The sequence below is a fragment of the Schistocerca cancellata genome, chromosome 1 (genome assembly GCF_023864275.1).
Source record: "Schistocerca cancellata isolate TAMUIC-IGC-003103 chromosome 1, iqSchCanc2.1, whole genome shotgun sequence".
Lineage (NCBI taxonomy): Eukaryota > Metazoa > Arthropoda > Insecta > Orthoptera > Acrididae > Schistocerca > Schistocerca cancellata.
Window position 1 is genome coordinate 762,549,300 of NC_064626.1, and position 26,982 is coordinate 762,576,281.

The 26,982-nt window shown below is 40.3% G+C and overlaps 1 protein-coding gene across 2 annotated transcripts in view; it reads left to right on the forward strand.

The window, feature by feature from the left end:
* Window positions 1–26,982, forward strand: part of LOC126186750 (protein SDA1 homolog) — a 200,755-nt gene that overhangs the window by 172,678 nt on the left and 1,095 nt on the right. For both annotated transcript variants that reach the window (XM_049928238.1, XM_049928237.1), the window contains one exon: window positions 2,882–3,037. In XM_049928238.1, the coding sequence (XP_049784195.1) occupies window positions 2,882–3,037 (156 nt within the window). The remainder of the gene's footprint in view (window positions 1–2,881; window positions 3,038–26,982) is intronic.

Consider the following 26,982-nt stretch of genomic DNA (forward strand, 5'->3'; position numbering starts at 1 on the left):
GCTATTAAATACTGAAAAGATTATTCTAGAATCCCAGATGCAGAGAGAGCTGATGGCAATGGCACACCTACAAGAAGTAGTGATTCACTCATGAATTAAATCAAGCCTGTCACGGAAATAATAGTCAGAGTCCACCGGAGAGGAGAAAGAGAATTGATATGACACCAGAAGAAGCTGTTGATGAATCACACTTGATGAACCACCAATCTCTTCGGAGTACCTCTGTAACTAAGCTAATTGAGGGGACCAGTGGAAGAAAGAACACTCAGAGGAATAGCCATCACAACAGCGATGAATCTGACTGTGCTTTTTCTTTACATAACACATCTTACTCTGAACCTGAACAAGATGCAGAATAAACAGAACAATGAGGTAGTCAGGAATTAACCGATTGTGTTGATCTCATTTTTTGCTGTGAAGAGGATCTTAATTCAGCCATTTGTGAACATAATGAAATTAATGCCATAATGACCCAGAATCTTATAAAACTAAAGCTTGGAATGTTCATTGTAGTAAAATTCCCGACAAAAAAAAGTGTCAAGCGTTTTGTTGGTAAACTTGTTCAGTTCTACGGAGACGGAGAGTACGGGTTGTCGTATATCTTTGCAGAACAGAGGGGGAAAAGTTTTTACTTCCCAAATGTACTAGATGAAACATCCCTGAATGTGAAAGAAATTCTGTACATAATTAATAACCCTTACAATCAAAACCAAGACAATTTTTTCTTTTCTGGTTAAATTTTGTATGTACCTTTCTGTATCACTCTCTTTCATTTTTAAAGTGTTTAATACTAAGATGTAAATTGTTTTCAATGCTTTAAACTTCTTTTTGATAATTTCTTTCGGTGATTTCCACTGATTTTGATGTTGTTGGCAAAATTTTCCAGTTTGCAGAGTATTTTTGCCAAATGTGTTTTTCGTTTTTTTTTAAATATGTAAATACATAAGTAAGTTGTCATCTGTCCACAGATTGTAAAAGTAGAGATATACCAGGCTGATGAAGGGAGAAAAAGCCAAAGTTGTCACAGTTTACAGTACATATTATTATTATTATTATTATTATTATTATTATTCTTTCTTTTCTCAGACGTTATGTCTGGTCAAAAATGGAAAGTAACGCGGACCTTGATCAAGCGTGACTTCCTTTTAACTGTACGGTATATGTTATATTGCATTTAGGAACTTTCGGGTAATTGAACATGTATCAATAATTGCGGATTTCTGTAGTTGTATATATAAGTTTGGATGTAGCTGTATTGCATTGATGTACTGGTGGATATTGTGTGGTATGACTCCTGTAGTTGATAGTATAATTGGTATAATGTCAACTTTATCCTGATGCCACATGTCCTTGACTTCCTCAGCCAGATGGATGTATTTTTCAATTTTTTCTCTTGTTTTCTTTTGTATATTTGTTGTATTGGGTATGGATATTTCGATTAGTTGTGTTAATTTCTTCTTTTTATTGGTGAGTATGATGTCAGGTTTGTTATGTGGCGTTGTTTTATCTGTTATAATGGTTCTGTTCCAGTATAATTTGTATTCATCATTCTCCAGTACATTTTGTGGTGCATACTTGTATGTGGGAACGTGTTGTTTTATAAGTTTATGTTGTAAGGCAAGCTGTTGATGTATTATTTTTGCTCCTTTGTCATGTCTTCTGGGGTATTCTGTATTTGCTAGTATTGTACACCCGCTTGTGATGTGATCTCCTGTTTATTTGTTGTTTGCAAAGTCTGCATTTATCTGTTGTGGTATTGGGATCTTTAATAATATGCTTGCTGTAATATCAGGTGTTTATTGTTTGATCCTGTATTGCAATCATGAATCCTTCCGTCTCACTGTATATATTGCCTTTTCTTAGCCATGTGTTGAATGCGTCTTGATCGATGTGTGGCTGTGTTAGATGATACGGGTGCTTGCCATGTAGTGTTTTCTTTTTCCAATTTACTTTCTTCGTATCTGTTGATGTTATGTGATCTAAAGGGTTGTAGAAGTGGTTATGAAATTGCAATGGTGTAGCCGATGTATTTATATGAGTGATTGCTTTGTGTATTTTGCTAGTTTCTGCTCGTTCTAGAAAGAATTTTCTTAAATTGTCTACCTGTCCATAATGTAGGTTTTTTATGTCGATAAATCCCCTTCCTCCTTCCTTTCTGCTTAATGTGAATCTTTCAGTTGCTGAATGTATGTGATGTATTCTGTATTTGTGGCATTGTGATCGTGTAAGTGTATTGAGTGCTTCTAGGTCTGTGTTACTCCATTTCACTACTCCAAATGAGAAGGTCAATATTGGTATAGCACAAGTATTTATAGCTTTTGTCTTGTTTCTTGCTGTCAGTTCTGTTTTCAGTATTTTTGTTAGTCTTTGTCTATATTTTTCTTTTAGTTCTTCTTTAATATTTGTATTATCTATTCCTATTTTTTGTCTGTATCCTAGATATTTATGGGCATCTGTTTTTTCCATCGCTTCTATGCAAATATGTAATCTTCTTGTTTAGTGTGTTTTCCCTTGACTATGCTATTTTTCTTACATTTGTCTGTTCCAAAAGCCATATTTATATCATTGCTGAATACTTCTGTTATCTTTAGTAATTGGTTGAGTTGTTGATTTGTCACTGCCAGTAGTTTTAGATCATCCATGTATAGCAAATGTGTGATTTAGTGTTGGTATGTTCCAGTATTATTATTACTTTTATTATTATTATTATTATTATTATTATTATTATTATTATTTATATCAGTGACTTGGATGCTTTGCAGATAATATTAATGTAACAAGAAACATTTCCTGTTACAATAACAAATTTACTTATCTTTTCAATAATACCTAATGCTCATGTATGTAGCACAATAAGCCAGATATCTCATTTTTGTTTCAGAAAGGTCAAGAGGGAAGAGAAAAGTATGGATTTCAAGATCGCCGCAAGAATCCATTTTCAAGTAAAACGAACAGAGAAAAAAGAAAAACAAAAAATTACATTATGCTTAAGCAGAAAGCTCGTAGTAAAGTGAAAAGATCATTCAAGGAGAAGCAGGTATAATCTTTTTCATAACTATGTTGAGAAATAACAAGTGCACACGCCAAATTTTCCTAAAAAGACAAGAACTGTTTGTAGTACTTCTGTCTGCTTCATGGTATACTATAGTAAAAATTTACACACATCACATATGCAATTAGCACTAGATTATTTCATGAAAGTAGATAATTTTAGAACAACTGAGCTTTTCAAAATAATGATGGGAAAAATTTTTAATTCCATAAAAAAGCAGTGTATTTGCATACCAAGTGATTACTAGTATTTTAGCAGTAGCAGTTATACTGATCTTTAGACAATATTTTTAATGACTTTATTTGCATCTGCAGTGTTCTGACATTATTTTCTCTAGCATTCACTCAAGTATGGAATGCATATTGTAGATATTTCTCATACCAATTATAACACCACTATATATCATAGTAATGACTGACTTACTAGATGCATCTAGTTTGAAGCAGATATGTTGACAATGAAAAAAAAAAAAAAAAAAAAAAGCAATTTTCGTAGCTTCTCCAAGACAGATGAATTTTTGCTGCCAGAAGTCAGTTGGTGAAATAATAACTTGTATGATGTTTTCAGTGTTTTCCCCTAGAATTACTTGAAAGTATAATAATTCTGTATCATTCTGGGTAAGAAAGAAATAGTCCCAAGTTCCAAATGCTACTGCTGGGTGCCTGGGTGCAATTATGGAAGCTAATGATAAATTCTGCATTTCCAAAATAAAAGTAAAGAACATGATAGAGACTGACCAGCTTCTCTCTGACAACAAATAGTCATGCCTACTGTTCCCTTGATGTTCAATAGCTGCAGATGGCTCCTGTGCTGTGCCAGTTATTGAGCACCTCTGGGAATTCTTCCTGTCTTGGCTGGGTACGTATGGTGAATCTGAGGTTCTTGAGCTGGAGTTTGGTGAAAATCATAACTCATCTGTTGCCATAAGTTGTGTACATGCTTCAGCGATGACCAAGTGGCGTGAAGGTGTAACGTCAGAGGCCACAGAGAGAGGCAATCTTGGCTTATCAGCTTGCTTTTTGAAGATGGTACAAACCTTTTTGAAATTCTCTAAACCTTGTGGTATGGTGTGTCGCAGTGAGACCAATAGCTGTTGAGGTAATGAAACTTCAAAATAAGTGTTCTGAAGAATGATATGGAGATGAAGAATATTATGAAATGGGTAAATTGGCGAATTGTAAAGAAATGGCTGCATTTATTATAACTTTTGATTCATTGCTTTAGTCAGAATATATCAAGGCAGATGTCCTCCATTTTAAAATATGACATATATTCCAATTCCCGTGCATTGTTATAAATGGCAGTGCTATGAGCGCACTAGCCTCAAGGAGGAAGCAACATGTTGTAGATGTGGTGGAACAACCCATGAAGAATCACTTGTTCACTACCCTAGGTCTGTGTGAACTGCTCAGGATATTGTGCTGCTTGTTGCCACAAATGCTCTCTGTGCCTTGAGGAAAGAAAGGTGCATAGAATGAACATGTCAAAATCAATGTCATATATGTAAAGTTGAAAAAGCCTACAAGACGAATACAGCCTCCTGCTTCTGTAATGTCTTTAGCATCCGTGGCAAAGGAATTAACACTGAAAGTTGAAATCTCCACTCAGGGCCAAACAAACAGGAAGTCTACATTAGTACTTGAGACCATTGGGAGAGAGTATGGGAGAAGTGGGAGATGCTAAAAACTGGTATAATGAGCAACAGTTCTCTTACAACCAGCGTAGTCCAGGCATTGCTGGAACATTTCACAGAGGTAATGGCTACCAGTAGCCAGGATCTGGTCATTCATCATCATAGAATTTTTGCCAAGTTGGGCAAGTACGACTTTTGTTCCAAGAGTGAGTAAAATTAAAATTGCCCCTTATCACTGTAGTGTCTGGATTCAGCAGTCTGCAGCATGCGACATGGAACTTGTTCACAGTAAGATCGAGAATACTATTTTGCAGCACCTTGCAGAGAATGCCATATACAGGCTAACTTGCGGAGGGATGCCACCCTAATTCTTTTTCTGAAACTGGGTATTGAGGTTATCCTAGTGTTTTCCTCAGAAGCTGCTTAGAAAAGATATTAGGAACTTACGGTGAATAGCCATCATGCATAGGTTCAGGAAGGATCATCCCACTGTAGATAATGTGACCCACCAGAAGGTGGCTATGCAACAGGATTTCCAATGTTCGCAAAAATATCTGTATGATTCTATCCTGTGGGAGAAGATTTGTTGGGAAAATGGCAATAATTATTTATAGTTGAAGTGTGCAGTCACAGCAGGACTGTGTTATTCATAGGAGATAACTGAAAGTGAAAGAGGGGGTTGTCTAGTTGCTCTTACCCTTGAAGAGTAAACAAGATAATAACTAAAGCTTTGTCTCATAATGCTGATTTTGTTTAGGAAAATGATAAATAATCAAGAGACCAGTTCATGCCCATTTTTAATTATATACTGAGTTAAGTAATAAAGGAATTACATAAATCAGAGTTACTATATTTTTCAAACAAAAGATTTTTTGATAGTTTATGCATCTCAGAGCCATGTTGGGAGTGCTGCACTATGTGCAGGAAAGTGCGAAATGCTAATATAAAGTAAAGTGAAGCAGTAGTCAGAAGGTTGCTTCAAACCACACAGTGCTTTACCCGTCATTGTCCTATTACAGGCGGTATAGCCATCTTCTGAACTGACTTATCTAGCCAGTTATAGGATGATCTACAGTTTAACATGGGCTCCAAACCATGATGTGACTTGGCTCTCTACACATATACAAATTGTAGTCAGAGGGGAAAGAACCATATTAACTAAAATTTTAAGTTCCCAGAAGAGTTTATGGAAATGAAATTTTACTTCATGAGGGACTACCTGACTATATTAAAACATTTAGAAGTTCAAATAACTTTAAACAATGGCATTTATAGTATGGACATTATACAGACCCCTTATCTATGGCATGTAGCACTAACCATTATCAGGAAACAAGGAAATTGCAGTTTGGAACTGAATTGTACTATATTTGACTCTTCTCCCCATCAATATAGCCCATAGTTGTGCAGCTGATTCTCAGTATTCTAAAAATGTTATTGAATCGGAATTTACATCCCAAATGAATGCACAAAACAAGTTTTGAAGACAGTTCAGGGTAAATCATGGTGGTCACAGTTGTATTTCTTCATAAGGCAGCTGGTCACTATTATGCACAATATATAGACAACTGTCTTTGTGAAAAACTTTGCCACAACATTCATGGCATTTTTCTGTGTGGTTGGTTCTGTGGAGCAGTACTGTGGATGAGGGTCATGCCTGGTGCGTCAACACCGAAATACAAAGGTGTAATACCAATTTATGGGTATGATCTACATCATAACCACTGCCCACTGTGACATTGGATGATGCCTGGTGGTGTTGTGGGAAAATGATGTGGCACCAAAAGTATGCAAGCGGTGCAAACATGAATGGAGGATCACCCTAGTGATGATATGGACTGCAAATGGGGTAATCCACTGAGATAAATGACTTTCACAAAGGGCAGATTATTATCACACAGAGCCTGTGAATGAGTACCTCGAAAACGGTAAAGCTGGTCAAATGTTCATATGTTACTGTTGTGACCATATATGGAAACAGGAGGAGGACAGTCAAACTACCACTAGCGCTAAATGGTTGGACTCTTCAGAGAACATGCAGCCCGGGGCCTTGTCTGCTCTGTAAAATAGGATAGATGGTGATCTGTAGCATCTCTGCTGAAAGAACACAGTGGTGGTGCATGTACAATGGTTTCGGAGCACAACATTCATCGTACGTAGTTGAAAGGGGAACTCCACAGCGGTCCACCCCTACCTGGTCATGTGTTGACCCAGTGACATCATCAGTTACGATTGCAGTAGGCACAGGACTATTGGGATTCGACTGTTGATCAATGGAAATATGCCGGCTCTTTGGGTGAATCACATTTTTGCTACACTAAGTCAATGATTGTCACCACAAATGCTGTCATCATGCTGAACAGTGGCACAAAACATGCAGGGGGCAATGGAAGTGTGGTAGTAATCAAAGACACGCTGACACCTGTGAACTACCTGCGTCCCCTCATGCTTGATGTCGTCCCCCCCCCCCCACCCCCACCCCCCCACCCGCCCCGGCAATGTCATCTTTCAGCAGTATAATTGTGCGTGTCTTGGAGCAAGAACCACGCTACAGTGGTTTGAGGAGCATTGTAGTGCACTCATGTTGATGACTTGGCAACCAAATTCACCTTATGTAAATCCTATGGGACCCGTTTAGGTCACTATCAGGCGCCATCACCACGTATGCAAATCAGAGGCCCATTATTTATGCGAATTACACGATCTGTGCATAGACGTCTAATGTGAAGTAGGCTACCTCCACTAATCTACCAGCAAACTGTTCCATCCCTGAAATGCAGGATCAGTGATGTATTTTGTTCCAAATATGGGCAAACAAGCTATTAAGCAAGTGATCGTAATGCTCTGGCTCATCAGTGTATATTTAGCATCTGTACTCTGCATGGTGGCTGTCGCGAATGGTGCGTAGGGAGATTGATTGTTGGTAAGCCTCCGCGTGGGCTTTATTCTCTTGAATTTTACTTTCATTGTCTTTTTGAAATATATACGTAGGAGGAAGCAATAAATTGATAGATTCTTCTGGGATCATACACACACTGAATTTTAACAGCAAAACCACACCTTGATCCCATTACCCTTTTGCACATACTCAGCAAACTAGTGACAAAACACACTACTCTTCTTTGGATATTGTCTGTTTCCTCTATCGAACCTATTTGGTAAGTGTCCCAGGCTGCCAAGCAGTACTGGAGTGTCAGTTAAACTATGACTTTGTAAGCTACATTTTTTGTTGATGGACTACATTTTGTGAGGATTCTTCCAGTGAAACTGTCTGGCTTCTGCCTTTCCTATGTTTAGTTCTAAGTGGTCATAGGTACACTCCCAGATATGTAATGAATACGAATGATTGAAAAGATTGTCCAGCAAATGTTTAATCATGCGTTTATGGGTCTGTTAAGCTATTTGTCCAATGTAGCTATGTTTGTTTATGTTGAAGGTCAATTGCCAATCCCTGCATTAAGCATTAGTCCTCTGTAGGTGTACCTGCATTTCACTACAGTTTTCTAGCACTGCGACTTCTTTGTATACATCATCTGCAAACATTTATAGGTATTGTGAACATTAATCGTCATATAACACTCCATTAGAGAACTCGCAAAGTTACAGTAATATTTGATGTTTTCTCTCCATTAACAAAGACTTACCGTTTTGTATTTGCTAGACACTCTTCAGTCCGATCATTTCACTGGTCTTATATTCTGTAAACATTTCTTTTGTTTGTTAGACAACAATGTGGAATTGTACCAGACATCTTTCAGGAATCAAGGAACAGGACATTAACCTGGTTGCCAGTATCTATTTGTTTCTGGACCTCGTGGATAAACAGAATGAGCTGGGATTCACATAAACATTGTTTGCAGAATCCATGTTGATTTTTCGGTTGCCAGAAATGTCATAAATTTGATCATAAACAGTGTTCCAAAATTCTACAACATACTGGTGCTGGTGATACAGGCCTTTAGTTGTGTATATTTGTTCAACAACCCTTCTTGAAAACAGGAATGATCTTCGTATTTTCCCAATTGCTTGGGATGCTTTTTTCCTCCAGTGCCTTATGGGAGACTGCTGCTAGAAGAGGGCCACACGCTTTAACTTACTCTATGTAAAACCATTTGGTTATTCTGTCATATACTGTTGCTTTTCCTCTTTTGAGTGATATTAGTCTATTTTCTATCCTGCAATTCAATATTTGTCATTTTTGTGTTTGTGCCATTGTTGAAAGGAGGAACTGAAGTATGATAAGACCTCAGTGGAACAATTTTGGCAAAAGGAATTTAGTATTTCATACAAACTTTTTGTTAGCCTTGTTTTAACATCATTATTGTCATTGAGTGTTGATCCCAATTGCTCATTGAGCACTGATGCCATTACAGTCACCGAGTGTCTGGAGAGACAAAATTTTACACTCGAATTCATTGGATTTTTCACTCATGGCTGTCCTTATGCTAAATTTGGCTTTGTTCTGTCTGTGGTTGTCTACAAGGCTTTTGCCATATTGAAATCTGCAGTGAAGCACTTTTGTCTTTCAGAGGCAGCTTTTTAACACAGCTGACAAACCGTGGTGACGCTTTCCCATCATGCACAACTTTGCTCAATTCATACACTATGTGATCAAAAGTATCCGGACACCCCCAAAAACATGTTGTTGCAGTCATTAGTCCAGAGACAGGTTGCATATCTCCATGCTACTCTATCCTGTGCAAGCTTCTTCATCTCCAAGTAACTACTGCAACCTACATCCTTCTGAATCTTCTTAGTGGATTCATCTCTTGGTCTACCTCTATGATTTGTACCCTCCATGATTCTCTCCAACACTAAATTGGTGATTCCTTGATGCCTCAAAACGGTCCTACCAACTGGTCCCTTCTTTTAGTCAGGTTGTGCCACAATTTCTTCTTCTCCACAATTTTGTTCAGTACCTCCTCATTAGTTACGTGATCTACCCATCTAATCTTCAGCATTCTTCTGTAGCACCACATTTCGAAAGCGTGTATTCTCTTCGTGTCTAAACTATTTATTGTCCACGTTTCATGTCCATACATGGCTACACTCCATACAAATACTTTCAGAAATGCTTTCCTTGCAATAGCCAGTCTACATTTTATATCCACTCTACTTCGACCATCATCAGTTATTTTGCTCCCCAAAGAGCAAAACTCATCTAATACTTTAAGTGTCTCATTTTCTAATCTAATTCACTCAGCAATACCCGATTTAATTCGACTACATTCCATTATCCTCGTTTTGCTTTTGTTGATGTTCATCTTATATCCTCCTTTCAAGATACTGTCCATCCCATTCATCTGCTCTTCCAAGTCCTTTGTTGTCTCTGACAGAATAACAGTACCATCAGCAAACCTCAAAGCTTTTTTTTTCCATGGATTTTAATTCCTACTCCAATGTTTTCTTTTGTTTCCTGTACTGCTTGCTCAATATACAGATTGCATAATATCGGGGATAGGCTACAACCCTGTCTCCCTCCCTTCTCAACCATTGCTTCCCTTTAATGCCCCTCTACTCTTATAACTGCCATCTGGTTTCTGCACAAATTGTAAATAGCCTTTCACTCCTTGTATTTTACGCCTGCCACCTTCAGTATTTGAAGGAGAGTATTCCAGTCAAGATTGTCAAAAGCCTTCTCCAAGTCTACAAATGCTAGAATTGTAGGTTTGCCTTTCCTTAATCTATATTCTAAGATGAGTCACCTCACATGTACCAACATTTCTACGGAATCCAAACTGATCTTCCCCGTTTGGCTTCTACCAGTTTTTCCATTCATCTGTAAAGAATTTGTGTAAGTATTTTGCAGCCATGACTTATTAAACTAATAGTTCGGTTATTTTCACACCTGTCGACAACTGCTATGTTCTTCTTGAAGTCTGAGGGTATTTCGCCTGTCTAATAGATCTTGCTCACCAGATGGCAGAGTTTTGTCATGGCTGGCTCTTCCCCCAAGGCTATCAGTACCTCTAATGGAATGTTGTCTGTTCTTGGAGCCTTTTTTTTGACTTAGGTCTTTCAGTACTCAAATTCTTCACGCAGTATCATATCTCCCATCTTATCTTCATCTACGTCCTCTTCCATTTCCATAATATTACCCTCAAGTACATCGCCCTTGTATAGACCCTTTATAGACTCCTCCCATCTTTCTGTTTTCCTGGTTTTCCATCAAAACTCTTGATATTCATGCAGGTGGTTCTCTTTTCTCCAAAGGTTTCTTTCATTTTGCTGTGGGCAGTATCTGTCTTACCCCCTAGTGATATATGCTTCTACCTCCTTACATTTGTCCTCTAGCCATCCTTGCTTAGCCGTTTTGCACTTCCTGTCTATCTCATTTTTTATATGTTTGTATTCCTTTTCACCTGCTTCATTTACTGCATTTTTATATTTCCTCCTTGCATCTATTAAATTCAGTATCTCTTCTGTTACCCAAGAATTTCTACTAGCCATTGTCTTTTTACTTACTTGATTCTCTGCGACCTCACTCTTTCATCTCTGAAAGCTACCCATTCTTCTTCTACTCTATTTCTATCCACTGTATTTGTCAATCATTCCCTTATGCTCTCTCTGAAACTCTCGTACAGCACAAAAGCGTAAAGGCCGACCTCGTCTGTTGACAGACAAGAGACTGCCAACAGTTGAAGAGGGTTGTAATGTGTAATAGGTAGACGTCTATCCAGATCATCACACAGGAATTCCAGACTGCATCAGGATCCTTGCAAGTGCTATGACAGTTAGGCGGGAAGTGAGAAAACGATTTCATGGTCGAGCGGCTGCTCATAAGCCACACACGACACCGGTAAATGCCAAATGATGCCTCGCTTGGTGTAAGGAGCATAAACATTGGATGATTGAACAGTGGATAAACATTTTGTGGAGTGACGAGTCACGGTACACAATGTGGCGATCCAATGGTAGGGTGTGGGTATGGCAAATGCCCGGTGAATGTCACCTGCTGGCGTGTGTAGTGCCAACACTAAAATTAGGAGGCTGTGGTGTGGTCATATTTTCACGGAGGGGGCTTGCACCCCTTGTTGTTTTGGGTGGCACTATCACAGCACAGTCCTCCATTGATGATTTAAGCACCTTTGTGCTTCCTACAGTAGAAGAACAATTTGGTGATGGTGATTGCATCTTTCAATATGATCGAGCACCTGTTCATAATGCAAGGTCTGTGGCGAAATAATTACATGACAATAACATCCCTGTAATGGACTGGCCTGCACAGAGTCCTGACCTGAATCCTATAGAACACCTTTGGGATCTTTTGGAATGCCGACTTCATGTGAGGTCTCACTGACCGACATTGATACCTCTCCTCAGTGCAGCACTCTGTGAAGAGTGGGCTGCCATTCCCCAAGTAACCTTCCATCACCTGCGAGATTGGAAGCTGCCATCAAGGCTAAGGGTGGGCCAACACCATATTGAATTCCAACATTACTGATGGAGGGTGCCACAAACTTGTAAGTCATTTTGATCCAGGTGTCCAGATACTTCTGATCACATAATGTACCCATCTAAGGCATATTGTACAACACCAGTGAACTTTGTCTGTTTATGCTCAATATTTTCAGCCTCAGATATGGATGTTTGATGTTGACTTTTCAGGTAATCAGGACTCTGCTTCTTGTAGCACTTATTAAACAAAAATTTCTGTTTATTCCCACTGATCCTCCCCACTGATCCTCAAACTCTATGATGTTATAACAGCCTTACGATCACCAATTCCCTGCTCTGCTGTAACTGAGGCAATAAGCTCAGGCCTGTTTTTGACCAGGAGATCTAAGGTGTTGCCCTCACAAGTTGGTTCTCTGATTTACCATTCATGGTGATTTTCGGATGTGGAATTTAGGACAGTTTCACACAATTCCCTAATACCTGCTATAGTCATTTGAGTTTCCCAGTCTGTAGCTGCTAAGTTGAAATTTCCCCCAATCTATACTACTATATAAAGACAAATTGTTGTTTAACATTGTTACCAAAAATATTGAAAAGTTCTTGACCAATCTGCATCAGATTGTTACACGATATTCTAATAAACATTAAGGAACTTAGAATGTGACAAAATTCACAAAGAAAGACATCATGCATAGTTAATATTTCAAACACACAAAACAGAAGAAAATGCAACCAACCTCAAAAATATCAGGAAGAAGTTCACACAGATTATCAGGCAACCAATAGACAATCACAGACTCAATAGAAGAAAATTACCATAAAACCAATTCCAGAGGCTTTTACAAAATGTTTGGAAGACAGTTACAAAAATTTGCCCCTCCCACCTTAATGCTGAAAAGGGAAGGTGGAAAAATGGCACATAACAACAAGGAAAATGACGAAATCATGGCAAAAGCATTTAGTAAACTTTTGAATTGTGAAGAACCCCAGGAACTTTTAGCAATTAATACAGACACACCCATCAAGACTCCACCTGATCTCACAAATCCTCCAACAATCCAAGAGGTGGAAACGGCACTCAGAGAGATGAAAAATTATAAGGCAAGCCGAGAAGACCAAGTGTTTTCAGAAATGTGGAAATATGTCAGTGATACTGTTCGAACGTCCTTACACATAGTCCTATCAAAAATCTGGGTAACAGAAAAGTTTCCCGAACATTGGACCACAGCCATAATCCACCCACTCCACAAAAATACCCAGATAATTACAGAGGTATCTCTCTATTAGACTGCACATACAAGATTTTCTCCAGAATCCTATACAAGAGGATCAAAGAGCAACTAGAGGAAGAATTAGGTGAATACCAAGGAGGCTTCATACCTTGGAGAAGCTGTGCAGAACAGATCATCACTTTGAAACTAGCAATAGCATATTACAAGAAACGAAATGAACCTCTTTTAATAACCTTCGTGGACTTAAAAAAAGCATATGACTGTATCCATAGACCTTCCACATTAAAAATCTTAAAAAATTTCGAGCTCCATTCAAAATTAATCAAATTGATAGAACTCACCTTAACCAACACTGTATCAGAAGTCAAGTTCAGAGGGGAACTCTCTGAGCCATTCATCATAAAAACAGCTTTAAGACAAGGAGATTGCTTGGCACCCTGCTGTTCAACTGTGGTTTAGAATACATAATGAGGGAATGGTACAAGATTAAACCAAAGAACATCCAAATTGGAAGACCGAAAGACAACATAAGTTTAAATTGTCTAGGATTTGCTGATGATCTTGCTCTCTTGTCCAACAGTATTCAGGAAACCAAACAACAAGTTATCTCACTACAGGAACTAGCACAGAAAATTGGTCTTGGAATATCCTTTGAAAAAACAATCATCATGTTAACTGACCCACCACTCATAAGCAAAATTGCCACAGGAAACCAAGGAATGAAAATTGTAGATAAATTTAAATATCTGCGAGAAATCATAACATATAACCTCAATGAAAAGCCAACATGACGTAACAGAATAAACAAATTGACTAGAGCACAAATCATCAGAATGTGCATAAACAAATCGTACCAGAAAGATAGACTCTGAAGAGTAGTTACAAATGAAACGGTCTGCAGGGAAATAGAACGAACTGGTAATGAGTACAATCAGGAAGAAACACATTTCATTTTTGACATCTAATCAGAACACCAAAGAACAGGATCATCAGGGGAATAATAGAAAAATTGTAGAATAGTAAGTGCAACATTAAGTGGATTACAGAAATCAAGGAAGATATGGATGAGCTACAGATTTCATTGGAAGACGTAAGAAACAAAACTGAGAAAATCAGGAAACTCAGACAAACAAACCAGACTGCAAATGAGAATCAACAAACAGACAATAGGAAGGGTGATTTCTGATGAAGAAAGAAGGATGAGATCTGAGAGAATGAAGAAATACTGGGCTGACAGGAAACTGAAAAATTCTTTGTATAAAGTTGGCTAGAGTGGTCCAATGAAGGCCATAAAATTTAAATAAATAAATAAAAACATTAAGGTGGCTGCAGACTACATATTTTTTAATATATGTTTATATGTATGTTTCATTTGCAGTAACAATAGTCAGAGAGAGAGGGGTAAGAGGACAGAGAGGGGGGGGAGGAAACAGACATTGGGGGGGGGGGGGAGGGAGAGAGAGAAAGAGATGGACAGAGAGTATGGAAGAGGAGATGGAGAGCTGGGTAGGAGGGGGTTGGGAAGGAGGGGGTATGGAGAGGTGAAAATGAGAAGAAAGAGGGGGGGGGGGGGCAGCTTAGTATACCCAACTCCCATATATATTTAGCAATTGAAAGCATTGCTGGGTATGCCAGTACTGTAACGTGATCAGGGAATTTACACATGACCTTCTCCAAATTTTCATGGTAATGTCTCACCACTACTGCTCCTGAGGCAGGCAGTCTGTTAAAAGCATCCCATTACAACATTTGATCCACCTTTAACACTTACCTTCACCCAAATTAGTCCACATTTAAATATTTATTAATCCCACTAGATATTATTCTGTTACTTGCAGTTATAAACATGCACCCTTCCTATATGTGCGATAGAGATGCCAATTGGAATTGAAAATTTCTTTGCTACTAACATCTGGTTTCAACCATGTTTTTATTCTGAGGATTATGTGGGCATAATTGCTATTTATAAGTGAAACTAGTTCTGAGACCTTCCCATGGGCACACTTATAGTTCACTAATATTATATTAACATTATATTTCTTTGATCTGTCATGATGAACACTGTTCTCTTTAATTGATGTGACTATTAATTTTCCCTTTCTGAAATAAAAACATAACATACTGGAACTGAGGAAGGATTTCACTATCCTAAAAATCCCACGATGCACACACCACATGTAACCCACTACTCTAGTAGCCAGCTTCTGTGTGCAGAGCCTCATCCATTAACAGGTTCCTACAATTTTCCAACAAGTAGTGAAGTCAATAAATCTGCTTCCAATATCATCACAGAATCATCTGAGCCTCTGTCTCAAGTATTCCACTCAGATCCAAACCAGAGAACTATGATTGATTCTAGGAACAATCCTACAAAGAGCTAGCTCAGATGTCATTCCGTACGAAGCTAGACTCCTTCACCAGAGTAGCCTTTCAACCATAAAAACCGAGTATTGCCTCAGAACCTAGGTAGCAGCATGAACAACTGGTGTACTTCATAGCCCATGTCAGAAACTCCTGCACATCTCGGCCTGCCTGCTGTTTTCCTAAAGGGTGCTATCACTCGTCTTACGTTGGAGCTGGACTTTTACTGTGCTATAATAATATTGAATCGAAGATAATACAATGTTCTCAACAGTCTGTCTCTCCTTGTTATGGTATGAAGCCAAACTGGCAATCAGTTGAATTTTCATCTAACTTTAACAGTAACATTTGCACATGCAGTTCAGTGACTCTCTCCACCCATGGGGCTCGCCACCCTTTGGCGGGTTCGTGCTTGGCTACCATGAGGCCCCAGCCTTTGCAGCATCTTTTCCATTCCATACTGCATGTCTGTCCTCTTCCCTTGGGGAACATGTCTGGAATGTTTTCTGGGAATGTGTTCTGCATTTTCAGTAGCCGACATCAGAACAGTCTCTCCACTGCTTTTTGTTCCTTTTTTCTTTCTTCGTTCCCCTTCTGCATCCTCTTCCTCCACTTTGGCATTTGAGGTTCCTCTATTTCTTTTCCACACTGTGCATCCCTGAAGGCTGGCCACACGTGTGACATATAATAGATGATTGGGTAATGCGTAATTCCGAGCCACAGATCGACAGGTAGGGTTCACATGTACCCCTAGATACAGACGAGGCCCAGTAAGGGGTGATTGCCTGAGCTGCTACCTTTCCAAATTTCCAATTGGTCCTTCTGTCAGATGTTTGGGAGGTGTGATCAATCACTAAAGGCTGGTGCACCCCCCAGGGGGGAGGGGGGGGGGGTGTAGGGGGCAGTTGGAAGGAAAGTGCTATCATCAGAACTGCTGGTAATCATGGGGATTTTCTCGCAATGAGCCAATCATCATCTACACAGTTAGCATTTACTAAATGTAAATGGAATGTTGTCACGATTCAAAGACCCTCCCAGCTGCATCACATTTTCTCATGATTTCGTGTACTGAAGACAGCAGTCCTTTGCTACAGTAAATCCGTTGATTATTCAGAAAGGTGTTGATGCAATTGCCAGCCCTGTAAAATCCTGCTCTTGTTTACGCAATGGTACTTTGCTTTTGGAAACCTTCTAGTTCTTAAGCACAACAACTGCTTGCAGCTTCACTCCTCCACAGCTATCCTGTTGAGGTCCTTCGAACGCTGAATTCTTTCTGTGGTTTTATTTACTCTATGCTGCTTGATGATTTGACCAAGGCAGAAATCCAAACATATCTCTCTGATCAGGGCATCATTGCAGTCCATCAGGTCATGAAAAAGATAGATACATCCCTAGGCCCACCCACACACACTTTTCTCTCTTTTGATAGAGTGGTGCTTCTATCAAAAATCAAAGCAGGCTATGAAGTTATCACTGTCCAACTGTACATTCTGAACCCTGTGTGCTGCTACCAGTGTCATCGTTATAACCACACTCAAATGTCCTGTGATAGGGATGCTCATGAGGGCAATTGTCCGCCTCCTTCTCCCAGTGTGGTGGGGTATCAACTGTAATGGCAACCATGCACCCTCTTGCCGAGATTGTCCAGTGTATCTCAATGAGTGGTTGATCAAAGGGAACTGGGGGAAGGAAAAAGTGCCTTACACTATCTCTCAGAAGTTGTTGGCTAATCAAAAATCCTGCGTTCTACCATCTGGTACTTACAGTCTATACTTGCTACATCTCGCTTTACGAGAGACACAGCCATGTAGAAATGCGACCTCAGATTCAGCACCACAGTTGCAAAATCACCCAGTGTCAGGGAAGCATCCCCGTCTCCTCCTCCAGCTGTGCAACAAGCCACCAAACTTTCGCCTCACAGGATGAAATCACCTGCTACATAACCAACAAGCCAGAAAGGATAGAAGGAATACTCCTGTGAAGACTTTTTACATCCCCCCCAGCCGCTAAACATCTGAGGCTTTCTCTGCCAGCCAGAAAGGCCCCAACAAATCAAAAAGAGGCAAACGGCCTTTTCCTTTGCCAACTCAGTGATCCTCTTCAGCAGTGCTGCCACTGATACCCTCACCCCATCTTGCCGGTGCAGATCACAAACTGTTTTTCTGCCCTGGACTCTGCAGACTGACAGAGTGAAAATGCCAGTGCCTCTGTAGATCTCATGGAGCAGGATCCTCCAGCATCTGTGCCCTGTAGCAGTGAGTCTTTGAAGGCTATCACTCGCCAGCTGCCAAGGCAACACTCCATTTTTTCCCTCCTTCCCTTTCCTCATCTTGACTCTCCTCCAGTGGAACGTTCACAGCCTTAGGTCCAACAAAGAGGAATTGCAACTGCTCTTGGAATCACAGCGTCCACTTGTTCTCTTCCTCAGGAAAACAGAAATGGGTCATCATGACCACTTTGAGCTCTTGCATTTCTTTCTTGTCCGCTTTGAGCTTCCCCCCAAGGACAGCATTCCATCTCATGGGGGAGTCATGCTGCACAGCCAGGATGATGTTCATAGTCAAACACCTCACTGAGACCCAGCTGCAAGCTGTTGTAGTTCACATTTTTCTTCCCCCACTTCACCTTTTCCTTTTGTACCATTTATATCCCTCCATCATTCGGTGTCACCAGGGCAGACTTCCTCCAGCTTACTGGGCAACTCCCTCACCCCTTTCTGCTGTTTGGTGACTTTAATGTGCACCATCCCCTTTGGGGTTCTCCCAGAACCTGTCCAGGAGGTGCCCTTTTGGCTGACCTTCTCAATCGGCTTAATCTCACTTGTCTTAACATGGGAGCACCCACATTCCTTTCAGGCTCTATGCACACCTATTCCCATTTGGTCCTCTCCTTCTGCGCTGCCCGGCTTGCCCACCCTTGTGAATGATCTGTTCTCTCAGACACTTACTCGAGCAACTGTTTCTGTGTTCTATCCGTTTCCTGACTCCTACATCACTTACAAGCACACCCAACTGGCAGCTTTCTACGGCCGGCTGGAGGCTGTACTCCTCTCTGGTGACCTTCAGCGAACATCATTTCCCCAGTTGTGATGACCAGGTAGAATATCTTACAAATGTTATCCTTACCACCTCAGAACGTTCCATTCATCACACTTCCTCTTTACTGCACCATGTCCCGGTCCCTTGGTGGACTGAGGAATGCTACGACAATTCGCGCGCAGAGACATGCTCTCCACATTTTTAACTGTCATCCTATTATGGCAAACTGCATTCATTATAAACAGTTGTGTGTATAGTGTCGTTGCATTCTTTGGGGTAGCAAACAGCTAGCTAGATTTCATTTACTAGTTCTCTTAACAGTTCCACTCCCTCTTCCGTCATGTGGGCCAACCTCCAGCAGCACTCTGGGACCAAGGTCCATTCCCCAATTTCCAGCCCGTCCATAGCAGATGATGTCATAGTGGACCCTATTGTTATCTTGAACACCTTGGGCTGCTATTTTGCAGAGATTTGGAGCTCCACCCACTATCAGCCTGTTGTCCTCTATCAGAATGAGTGGAGGAGGCTCGGGCCATACCCTTCTCTTCTCAGAATCATGAGTGCTACAATGCCACCCATACTATGAGGGAGCTAGACCATTCTCTCACTTCATCCTAATCCTACAGCCCAGAATGGGACGACGTGTACATTCAGCTGTTGCAGTACCTTTCTCTTGCGGGCAAGCATTTTCTCCATCACATCTGGGCAGAGGGCTTGTTTCCCAGACAGTGGCTTGAAGTCACTGTGATACCCATATCTAAGCCTTCTAGTTACCACCTCATTTCTCTCACCAGCTGTGTTTGCAAGATGATGGAATGTATCATTCATGCCCGGCTGGTTTGGTGGCTCGAGACTTGCAATTTACTAACCACTGCAGTATGCAGATTTCAAGTGCACCATTCTGCAGTTGACCACCTTGTCAGTTTGTCAATCCATGTCATGAATGGTTTTCTGTGGAAATACCAGACTGTGGCCATGGTTTTTGATCTGGTGAAGCCCATGACACCTGCTGGAGGATTGGTATCCTCTGCACTCTCTACATGTGGGTCTTCCGAGGCTGCATGCCCCATTTCCATCAGGAATTTTTAAGAGACCGAGTTTTCGGGGTACATGTAGGTTCTGCCATGTTGGACACCTTTATCCAGGAAAATGGTGTGCCTCAGGGTTCCTGAGCATTGTTCTCTTTCCTATCACCATTAACCCAGTTATAGCCTGTCTCCCGTTGGGCATCTTGGACTCCCTTTTTGTTCACAATTTTGCCTAATGCAGTTCTCCATGGACTTCTTTCCTTGAGTGGCATCTTCAGCATTCTCTCTTTCATCTTTGCTCATGGAACATCCACAGTGGCTGTCATTTTTCTGCTGACAAAAACATTTGTACGAATTTCTGACAGTGCAGTTGGTTTCTTCCACTGTCTTTACATCTTAGGCCAGTTGCTCTTCCATTCATTGAAATTACAAAATTCCTGGTGCTCATGCTTGATAAGAAACTTTCTTGGTCCTCCGTGTGTCTTATCTGGCCGCCTGCTGCATGTGGTCCCTCAATGTCCTGTGTGTCCTCAGCAGTACTTCCTGGAGAGTGGATTGCACCACCCTCCTCCATTTGTTCCAGTCCCTTGTCCTTTCAAAACTCGACTATGGGAGTTTCGTTTATGCACCTGCACATCCATCTGTCTTATGATCTCAATACAATCCACCATCATGGCATCGGTGTGCCCACTGATGCCTTTTACACTGGCCTGGTTGAGAATCTGTATGCAGAAGCTGCCGAACTACCACTGTCATGATTCTCTCCTCAGTAGATGCGCATGCCATTTGCTGCCATGTCTGACTATCCATCCTATGCCTCCTTTGATCACCAGTATGGGGCACGTCCCACCCTATGCCTCCTTTGATCACCAGTATGGGGAGCATCCCTCTTTGTGTTACCTCCTGGAGTTTTCTTTCTTCTATTGCTCCAGCAGCTTAACTTCATGCTACCTTCCCAGTGGGTGTGAACCCTTCACCGCCTTTGCTTCGTGCGGCGACCCACGTTCACCTTGGACTTCATTCGCTTCCTAAGAAAACTACTCCACCTTCACTCTATTGCCATAAGTTTCTTGACTGTTGCACGGAACTTCGTGATAGTACCTTTGTGTACACTGATGGCTCTCGGACTGATCTTGGTGCCAGGTATGCCTTCATCATTGGCATCAACGATTTTCAGTATAGGATTCCGGAGCACTTCTCAGTATTTACAGCATAGCTCTTCGCCCTGTATTAGTGCACATAGTACATCTGGCAACATGGGCTTTTCAATTGTGTCATCTGCTCTGACTCTCTCAGTGCCCTTCAGAGACTCTGTGTGCTGTACTGCCACTCTGCGATACTTCCATTCTTGGTGGAGCTGCTGTGATGTTTATGTGGGTCCCTGGTCACATCATTCTGATGGGAAACAAGGGTGCTAATGCTGCTGCCAAGGCTGCAGTCCTCATATCTCGGCCCGTTAGTTCTTCCATTCAATCTAATGATCTGTGTTGCTGTCTGTCAGCAGGTGGTGTGTCACTTTGGCATCACTACAGGTCTTCCTGTTATGGGAACTAGCTCCCGGGAATTAAATCTCTCCGAGAAGCTTGGGCAACCTCCTCTCGGCCCTCTTACCATGAGGAGATCATTTTAGCTTGGTTACATACTGGGCACTTTCGTTTTAGCCATCGCCATTTGTTAAATGGTGACCCTCTGCAACTTTGTGCTCATTGCCCTCGACCCTTGACAGTTCACTGTTTCCTGTTTTTTAACCACTTATGTTCTCATTTACGTTTGCCGTCTGATTTATCAGCTATTTTAGCGAATGAAGTGCAGGCTGACCACCGCATTTCATTTTGTATGCTTCGTAGCGATATGGCAAAGGGCATTTAATTTTTAGTTCAGAACCTCCATTATTTGTCTGGCATATTTTATGATCCTTTCTCCAAGTCTCTGTTTTTAGCTGGCTTTTCTTCTATTGATTGAGCTTAATGTGTAGTCATTTTGAACTCCTCTTTCTTCTTCTTGTTCTATGGTTCTGACATGGACATGTATGACCCTAGTTGTTTTTGCGCCCTAAAACAAACCAAACCAAATTAGCAACACTCTGTTGTTGACCAGTGATATTGAATCAGTGAAGAAAGTGCAGACTGCCAGCCCAAAGGTGGCAGTAGTCGAGACAGCCTAAGAAGATCCCTGACAGCTCACAGCACTGTTGTGAGCTTTGACCTGTGAAGCACTAATGGCTGCGGGTGAAAATAGTAGCCATCTAAAGGGCTCTGACACTGAGGCATTGCCATAGAGACATTTACAAAAATGCATTACAATACTGGCTGAGGTATCCCTGCAAAGCTGTTATGCCTAGTCCATTGCAACTGTCAAGTATCACTTACCCAGTTCCACTGTAGGTTGTTATTGTGAGGCACACAGTATACAGTAGCCTTCTACTGGTAAGATGTCACATTGTTAGTCAGAATACACATGGTGTAGTGAGCATCCGTCTTGTATTAATTGAATTAGACACTGTGAGAGAGGAAAAGTCAGTCATCACTGCCTGTTCCACAACTGTATTTTTGGTGCAGTGTTGAACTTGGATCTGGCCCATTTTGCACTCCATATGCATTGCTCTCTAACAAATTCATAAGCATTTTTTTTTGTTTTTCATCACTGTGTTGCCTACACATAGGATGGTGAGGGTGCATATTGTATCAATGATGATGTCTGGCTGAATCATAGTGTAATGTAATAGAACTGTAATAAAATTTGATGACTGTCCTAGTTATAATAGATCATAAAACTGAATTAATGTTATGAAAATGTATGAGATACTGTCCATGTTGGGCCATTCCCCCACTGACCCCCCTTTTTAATTACTTGCTAGTGGCTTTGCACTGTACTGATATTGGATCGTAAGTTGTTAGCTCTGGGATTGAATTACCGGTTAGTTTTAGGATTTTTTCTGTCACATTACATAAGTTTCACCTCTATCAGTGTCTAACGTACATTAAAAAACTGAAGCTGCATCATGATTTCATGTCCTTATTACACAATAGTAGGAAAATTGTAAGGCTATTTCATCTTCAGTAAAACCATAGACTGGTGAACTATTCAAAAAAGGAAAAATTAGTCAGAACTGATCATGTCAACTGAAACTTTCTTCATTGTTGTAGAAGAAAATGAGATATCCACACACTGCAAGAACATTTAAATTCTTCTTTGTTATTGATAGACACATACAGTTGCTGTAATTCTATGCATCAATATTACCACCATTCTTAATCAGATAACACATCATCAGATAATTGCATCAGACTCGTTTGTTCTGTGATACAAAAAGTTGGGGATTGCAGTAATAAACAGTTTGCAAGTTCCCACTCATGCTCATGATGTGACATACTTCATGATTCTGTGAGTTGTTGTTGCCATTTACAAATTGTGTTCATGTTTCCGTCGACAGCTCAGTACTTGATCACTCATCTCACCAAGAGACTGAAATTGCGAGAAAACAGATCAGTGTAGAAATAACTTTAGCACTGGTAATAATACTACATGTTAGGTTGGGTGCAAAGCATTTTTGTTTTGCATGTTGGTATTCTGGTTGCTGTGGATTTATTTAGCGATTGTCATTTTTTATTTGTAGTTCACTGTTGCTATTTGAGTTTACGTATTGTTATTTTGTCATTTGGAAATAGTGATTGGAGCTGTGGACTCTAGAAAATTGAGTTTCAAGGGGAGAAATCAGAACATTTCTGAGCTATTCTTCTGTCCGAGTTCAATAGAGAGGTTACAGCAGTGGAAGCAACCAGAAAAATTTACATCACGTTTGGGTATAATGCCTTTGCAAAGGTACTCCATGGTAATGCCCACCTGCATTCTCCTAGAGTGGCAAAAAACACTATACAGGAATTGGGTTGGGAAGTCATTCTGCACCCACCTTATTCACCTGATCTTGCACCCTCAGATTTTCACCTTTTCCGCTCTCTAACAAACAGTGTTCAAGGAACTTCCTTTACAGATGAGAATGCACTCCAAACATGACTCCATTAGTTCTTCACCTCAAAACTACATGATTTCAACAGTTGCGGAATCGAGAAGTTACCACAGCATTGGCACACTGTTGTAAATAGTGAAGGACAATATACTATTGATGACTAAATTCTCTGTTATTTGTATCTGTTATGTTTATTAAACTTATGGAAAAATGCTACAGCCTCGTGCACCAACCCAGTACATGTGACGTGAGGTGGCCTTGACTAGTGATAGTGAAAGGGTTATGTTATGCTTTCATATTGTTAAAAAATTGTCATAGGAGTCAACAGAAACATCCGATCTCACGCGTCAGCTTTGACCCGTGACGTAAGGGTGTTGTGGTGTGTGACGTCATTTCAATCTTTATGGTGTATATGTTTTGTCGCTACTCGTTATGTCTAATGAATCAATATTGTTTTTTCTTTTTTTTATTTGTTTCTTTTTTTTATCTTTTGATTGACCTACACATTGATCTGTAGCGTAGCCCTGAATACGAGGTTAGGTTGGGAGTTTCTTTTTGGCGGGGGGGGTCGGGGGGGGCGCAGCCCCCCCCCTGCCTGGCCTTGAGTACCACTTGTTTATTATTATCTTTGTTTGCTATCAATGTTAGCAGATTATTCTTGTGAAACCTTTGTGTGTGTTCTTTTTCTATGTGTTTTCGTCTTTGTGATACGTATGCAACGTTTCTATATCCGCCATATTGGAATTGTCGTTTCCGCTATATTTGTGACGTCATGGGTCAAAGCCGACGGGTTAGATCGGACGCTTCCGTATTTCCTTGTCATAGTAAATTTATTGTATGCTCCATGCTAGGATGGTAATTAGTAACAAGGGTAATCGAGTTTTGGACCTTGGAGGCACACCAGGAAACTGAATAAAATCCTCTGAGGACATATCATGTGGCATGTGGTTAAATATCCATGAATCCACTAGTTTTGACCAAGTGCTCCGTAGTCATACTCAAGTGGTAACTCACAGTTGTGTAGTAAGTACCTCATGCTTTATAAACCTGGGGTACAGGTGCTCAGTCCACCATCTTATAAAGCTATGTTTCCATCCCGCATTTGCCATACTAGCTTAAACTTTCCAACTGCGGGGTCTCATCCTGAGCTCAGCTGCAAACTGCCATGTTTATATATCTGATATTTTTATCTGTATAGCTTCTTTAATTATGCTGTCCCAGAAACCATTAGCCTTCCTGATGATAGAGGTGTTATTGAATGCAGTTTGTGTCCATTTAGCAATGCATGTTCCAGTACCACTGACTTCACCAGATAGCATAGTTGCAGACACCTCTCATGTTCGGCGTGCACAGTCCACCTTATGTAAAAAGTAAAAATACAAAAAATAACATCTATTCACTCTTCATGCCCCCAGCTAAAATACTCCAATTCATGAGGTCTATGGAAGAAGGTAAAAAAAAAAAGTTTAGGCTGCAGAACACTCAACATTTACAAAATACTGTATGAGTGTGTACAGTGTAGGTGTGGGTGGACCAAGCACACAGTAGAATAGTACTGGATTGAATATGAGAGGTGTCTGCTATAAGCTATCTGTAGGTGTCAGCAGTAGGTGGACATACATTGCAAGATGGACATAAAATTACATTCAACAGCACCTCTGTGATCATGAAGGCAGCTAGTTTCTTGGAAGTTGTAGTTAAAGAGGCATTACAATCAAAATATCTGGTAACACCAGCAATAATGGTATGATTTTGCAGTGTCTGTATTGTTCAGAAATAAGATGCAGTGTTCCTTCAGACATGCATTCATGGCAACTGCAGCCGTTATGGAAAACATGAAATGTCTTTGCAGGTGTGAATATGAACAACCATCAGCTTTACTGCTCACAATAAGAGGGGAATCTTGGTTCTAGTCCTGGTCTTTCCATTATACAGCTGATGGTTGTCCAGATTCAAGAGTGTTAATACATTTGATGTATCAATAATGGTGGTTTGCAGCTGAGCATGTGGAATCTGGACATCGCCAGGTTAAAGCAGGCACAGCTAAGGGACAGAAACATTGCTTTAATTAATCTCAAAATTAATGTGTTCCAGCTTTGTGTGGAATGTGTGCATTTGAGTTTGACGTAACCAAGGCAATTTTCATGTCATGTTTCATTGGATTAGTTAGTGGATATGGGAGTACAACAACAGATGTTGTCAGTATATTTTAACACATTGACCATAATGTGACTGCTGGCGGCTACAGCAGAAGACTCCATGGCGGCCTCATTGTTAGTGAACATGTTAATGAACATTCCACTTCAAATTGGATGAAAAGAAACATGAACTAAGAAAAGAGCATCATTTCTTATGTATAATAAGGTTGTTTATTATTGGGTTTGCAGTTTGCTAAGACTGGGGGGCATAAACATCACAGAACTGTCTTAGGGATCTTGATAAAGACATAGTAAGTTTGATATATGTGAAGATTTTTTCCTTCATCGCCTTCTTAAGTGTCTGTGATTGGTAACTTGCAACCAAATGGAAATGTAGTTAACTGATAGAGAAATGTTTCTCTAGATGCTAATGGGCCTTTTGATCCTGGGTCATTCCTAACACCGTTGTTCACAGACTATGTTAGGGAGAGTGTTCAAGTATCCAGCATATAAGAGTAACCTATCACAACTGGCTCTTTTATGTCTCCTGATCATTGTTGAGGTGCATCTCATTGTGCTTGCTTCTTTCCTGTTGTGGCTATAAAGGTTTTCCAGTAGCTAGCACAGGAAACTTATTTGGAAAACTTAGATTTTCCACCACATCCCTTAGCTATACAGATGCATAGAAAATGTATATGGTAATTTTCCATACATATTTTTGTAGTCTTCCAAAGACATTATTGAAATGGAGTGACAACAGTCAATGCTTCATCTATTCTGATTTCCGCAATTTTCTTATACTGCATGTTTGGCCTCAAATATTCAAATTCAGTAATTTGCGCACTATCCATGTAGACAGCAGCAGTGACTGTTAGTTATTATTAGTGTGGTCTACAGTGTATTGATATTTGCACAAATGGATTTGCTAAGTTGGTGTACAGTATAAATTAGCCATTGAATCATATCCAAAAATATAGTATCTAGTATGTATTATAGCCATTGAGGCCAAAGGAGGAGGAACAGTATAAAATACAATATTACATTCTTGACATCTGTCCTATGCTATTAAGGTTAAGATCTGAATCAATGGCTGAAAGTGAGGGGTGGATATACTTATGAGAAACCAGTGTCTGAG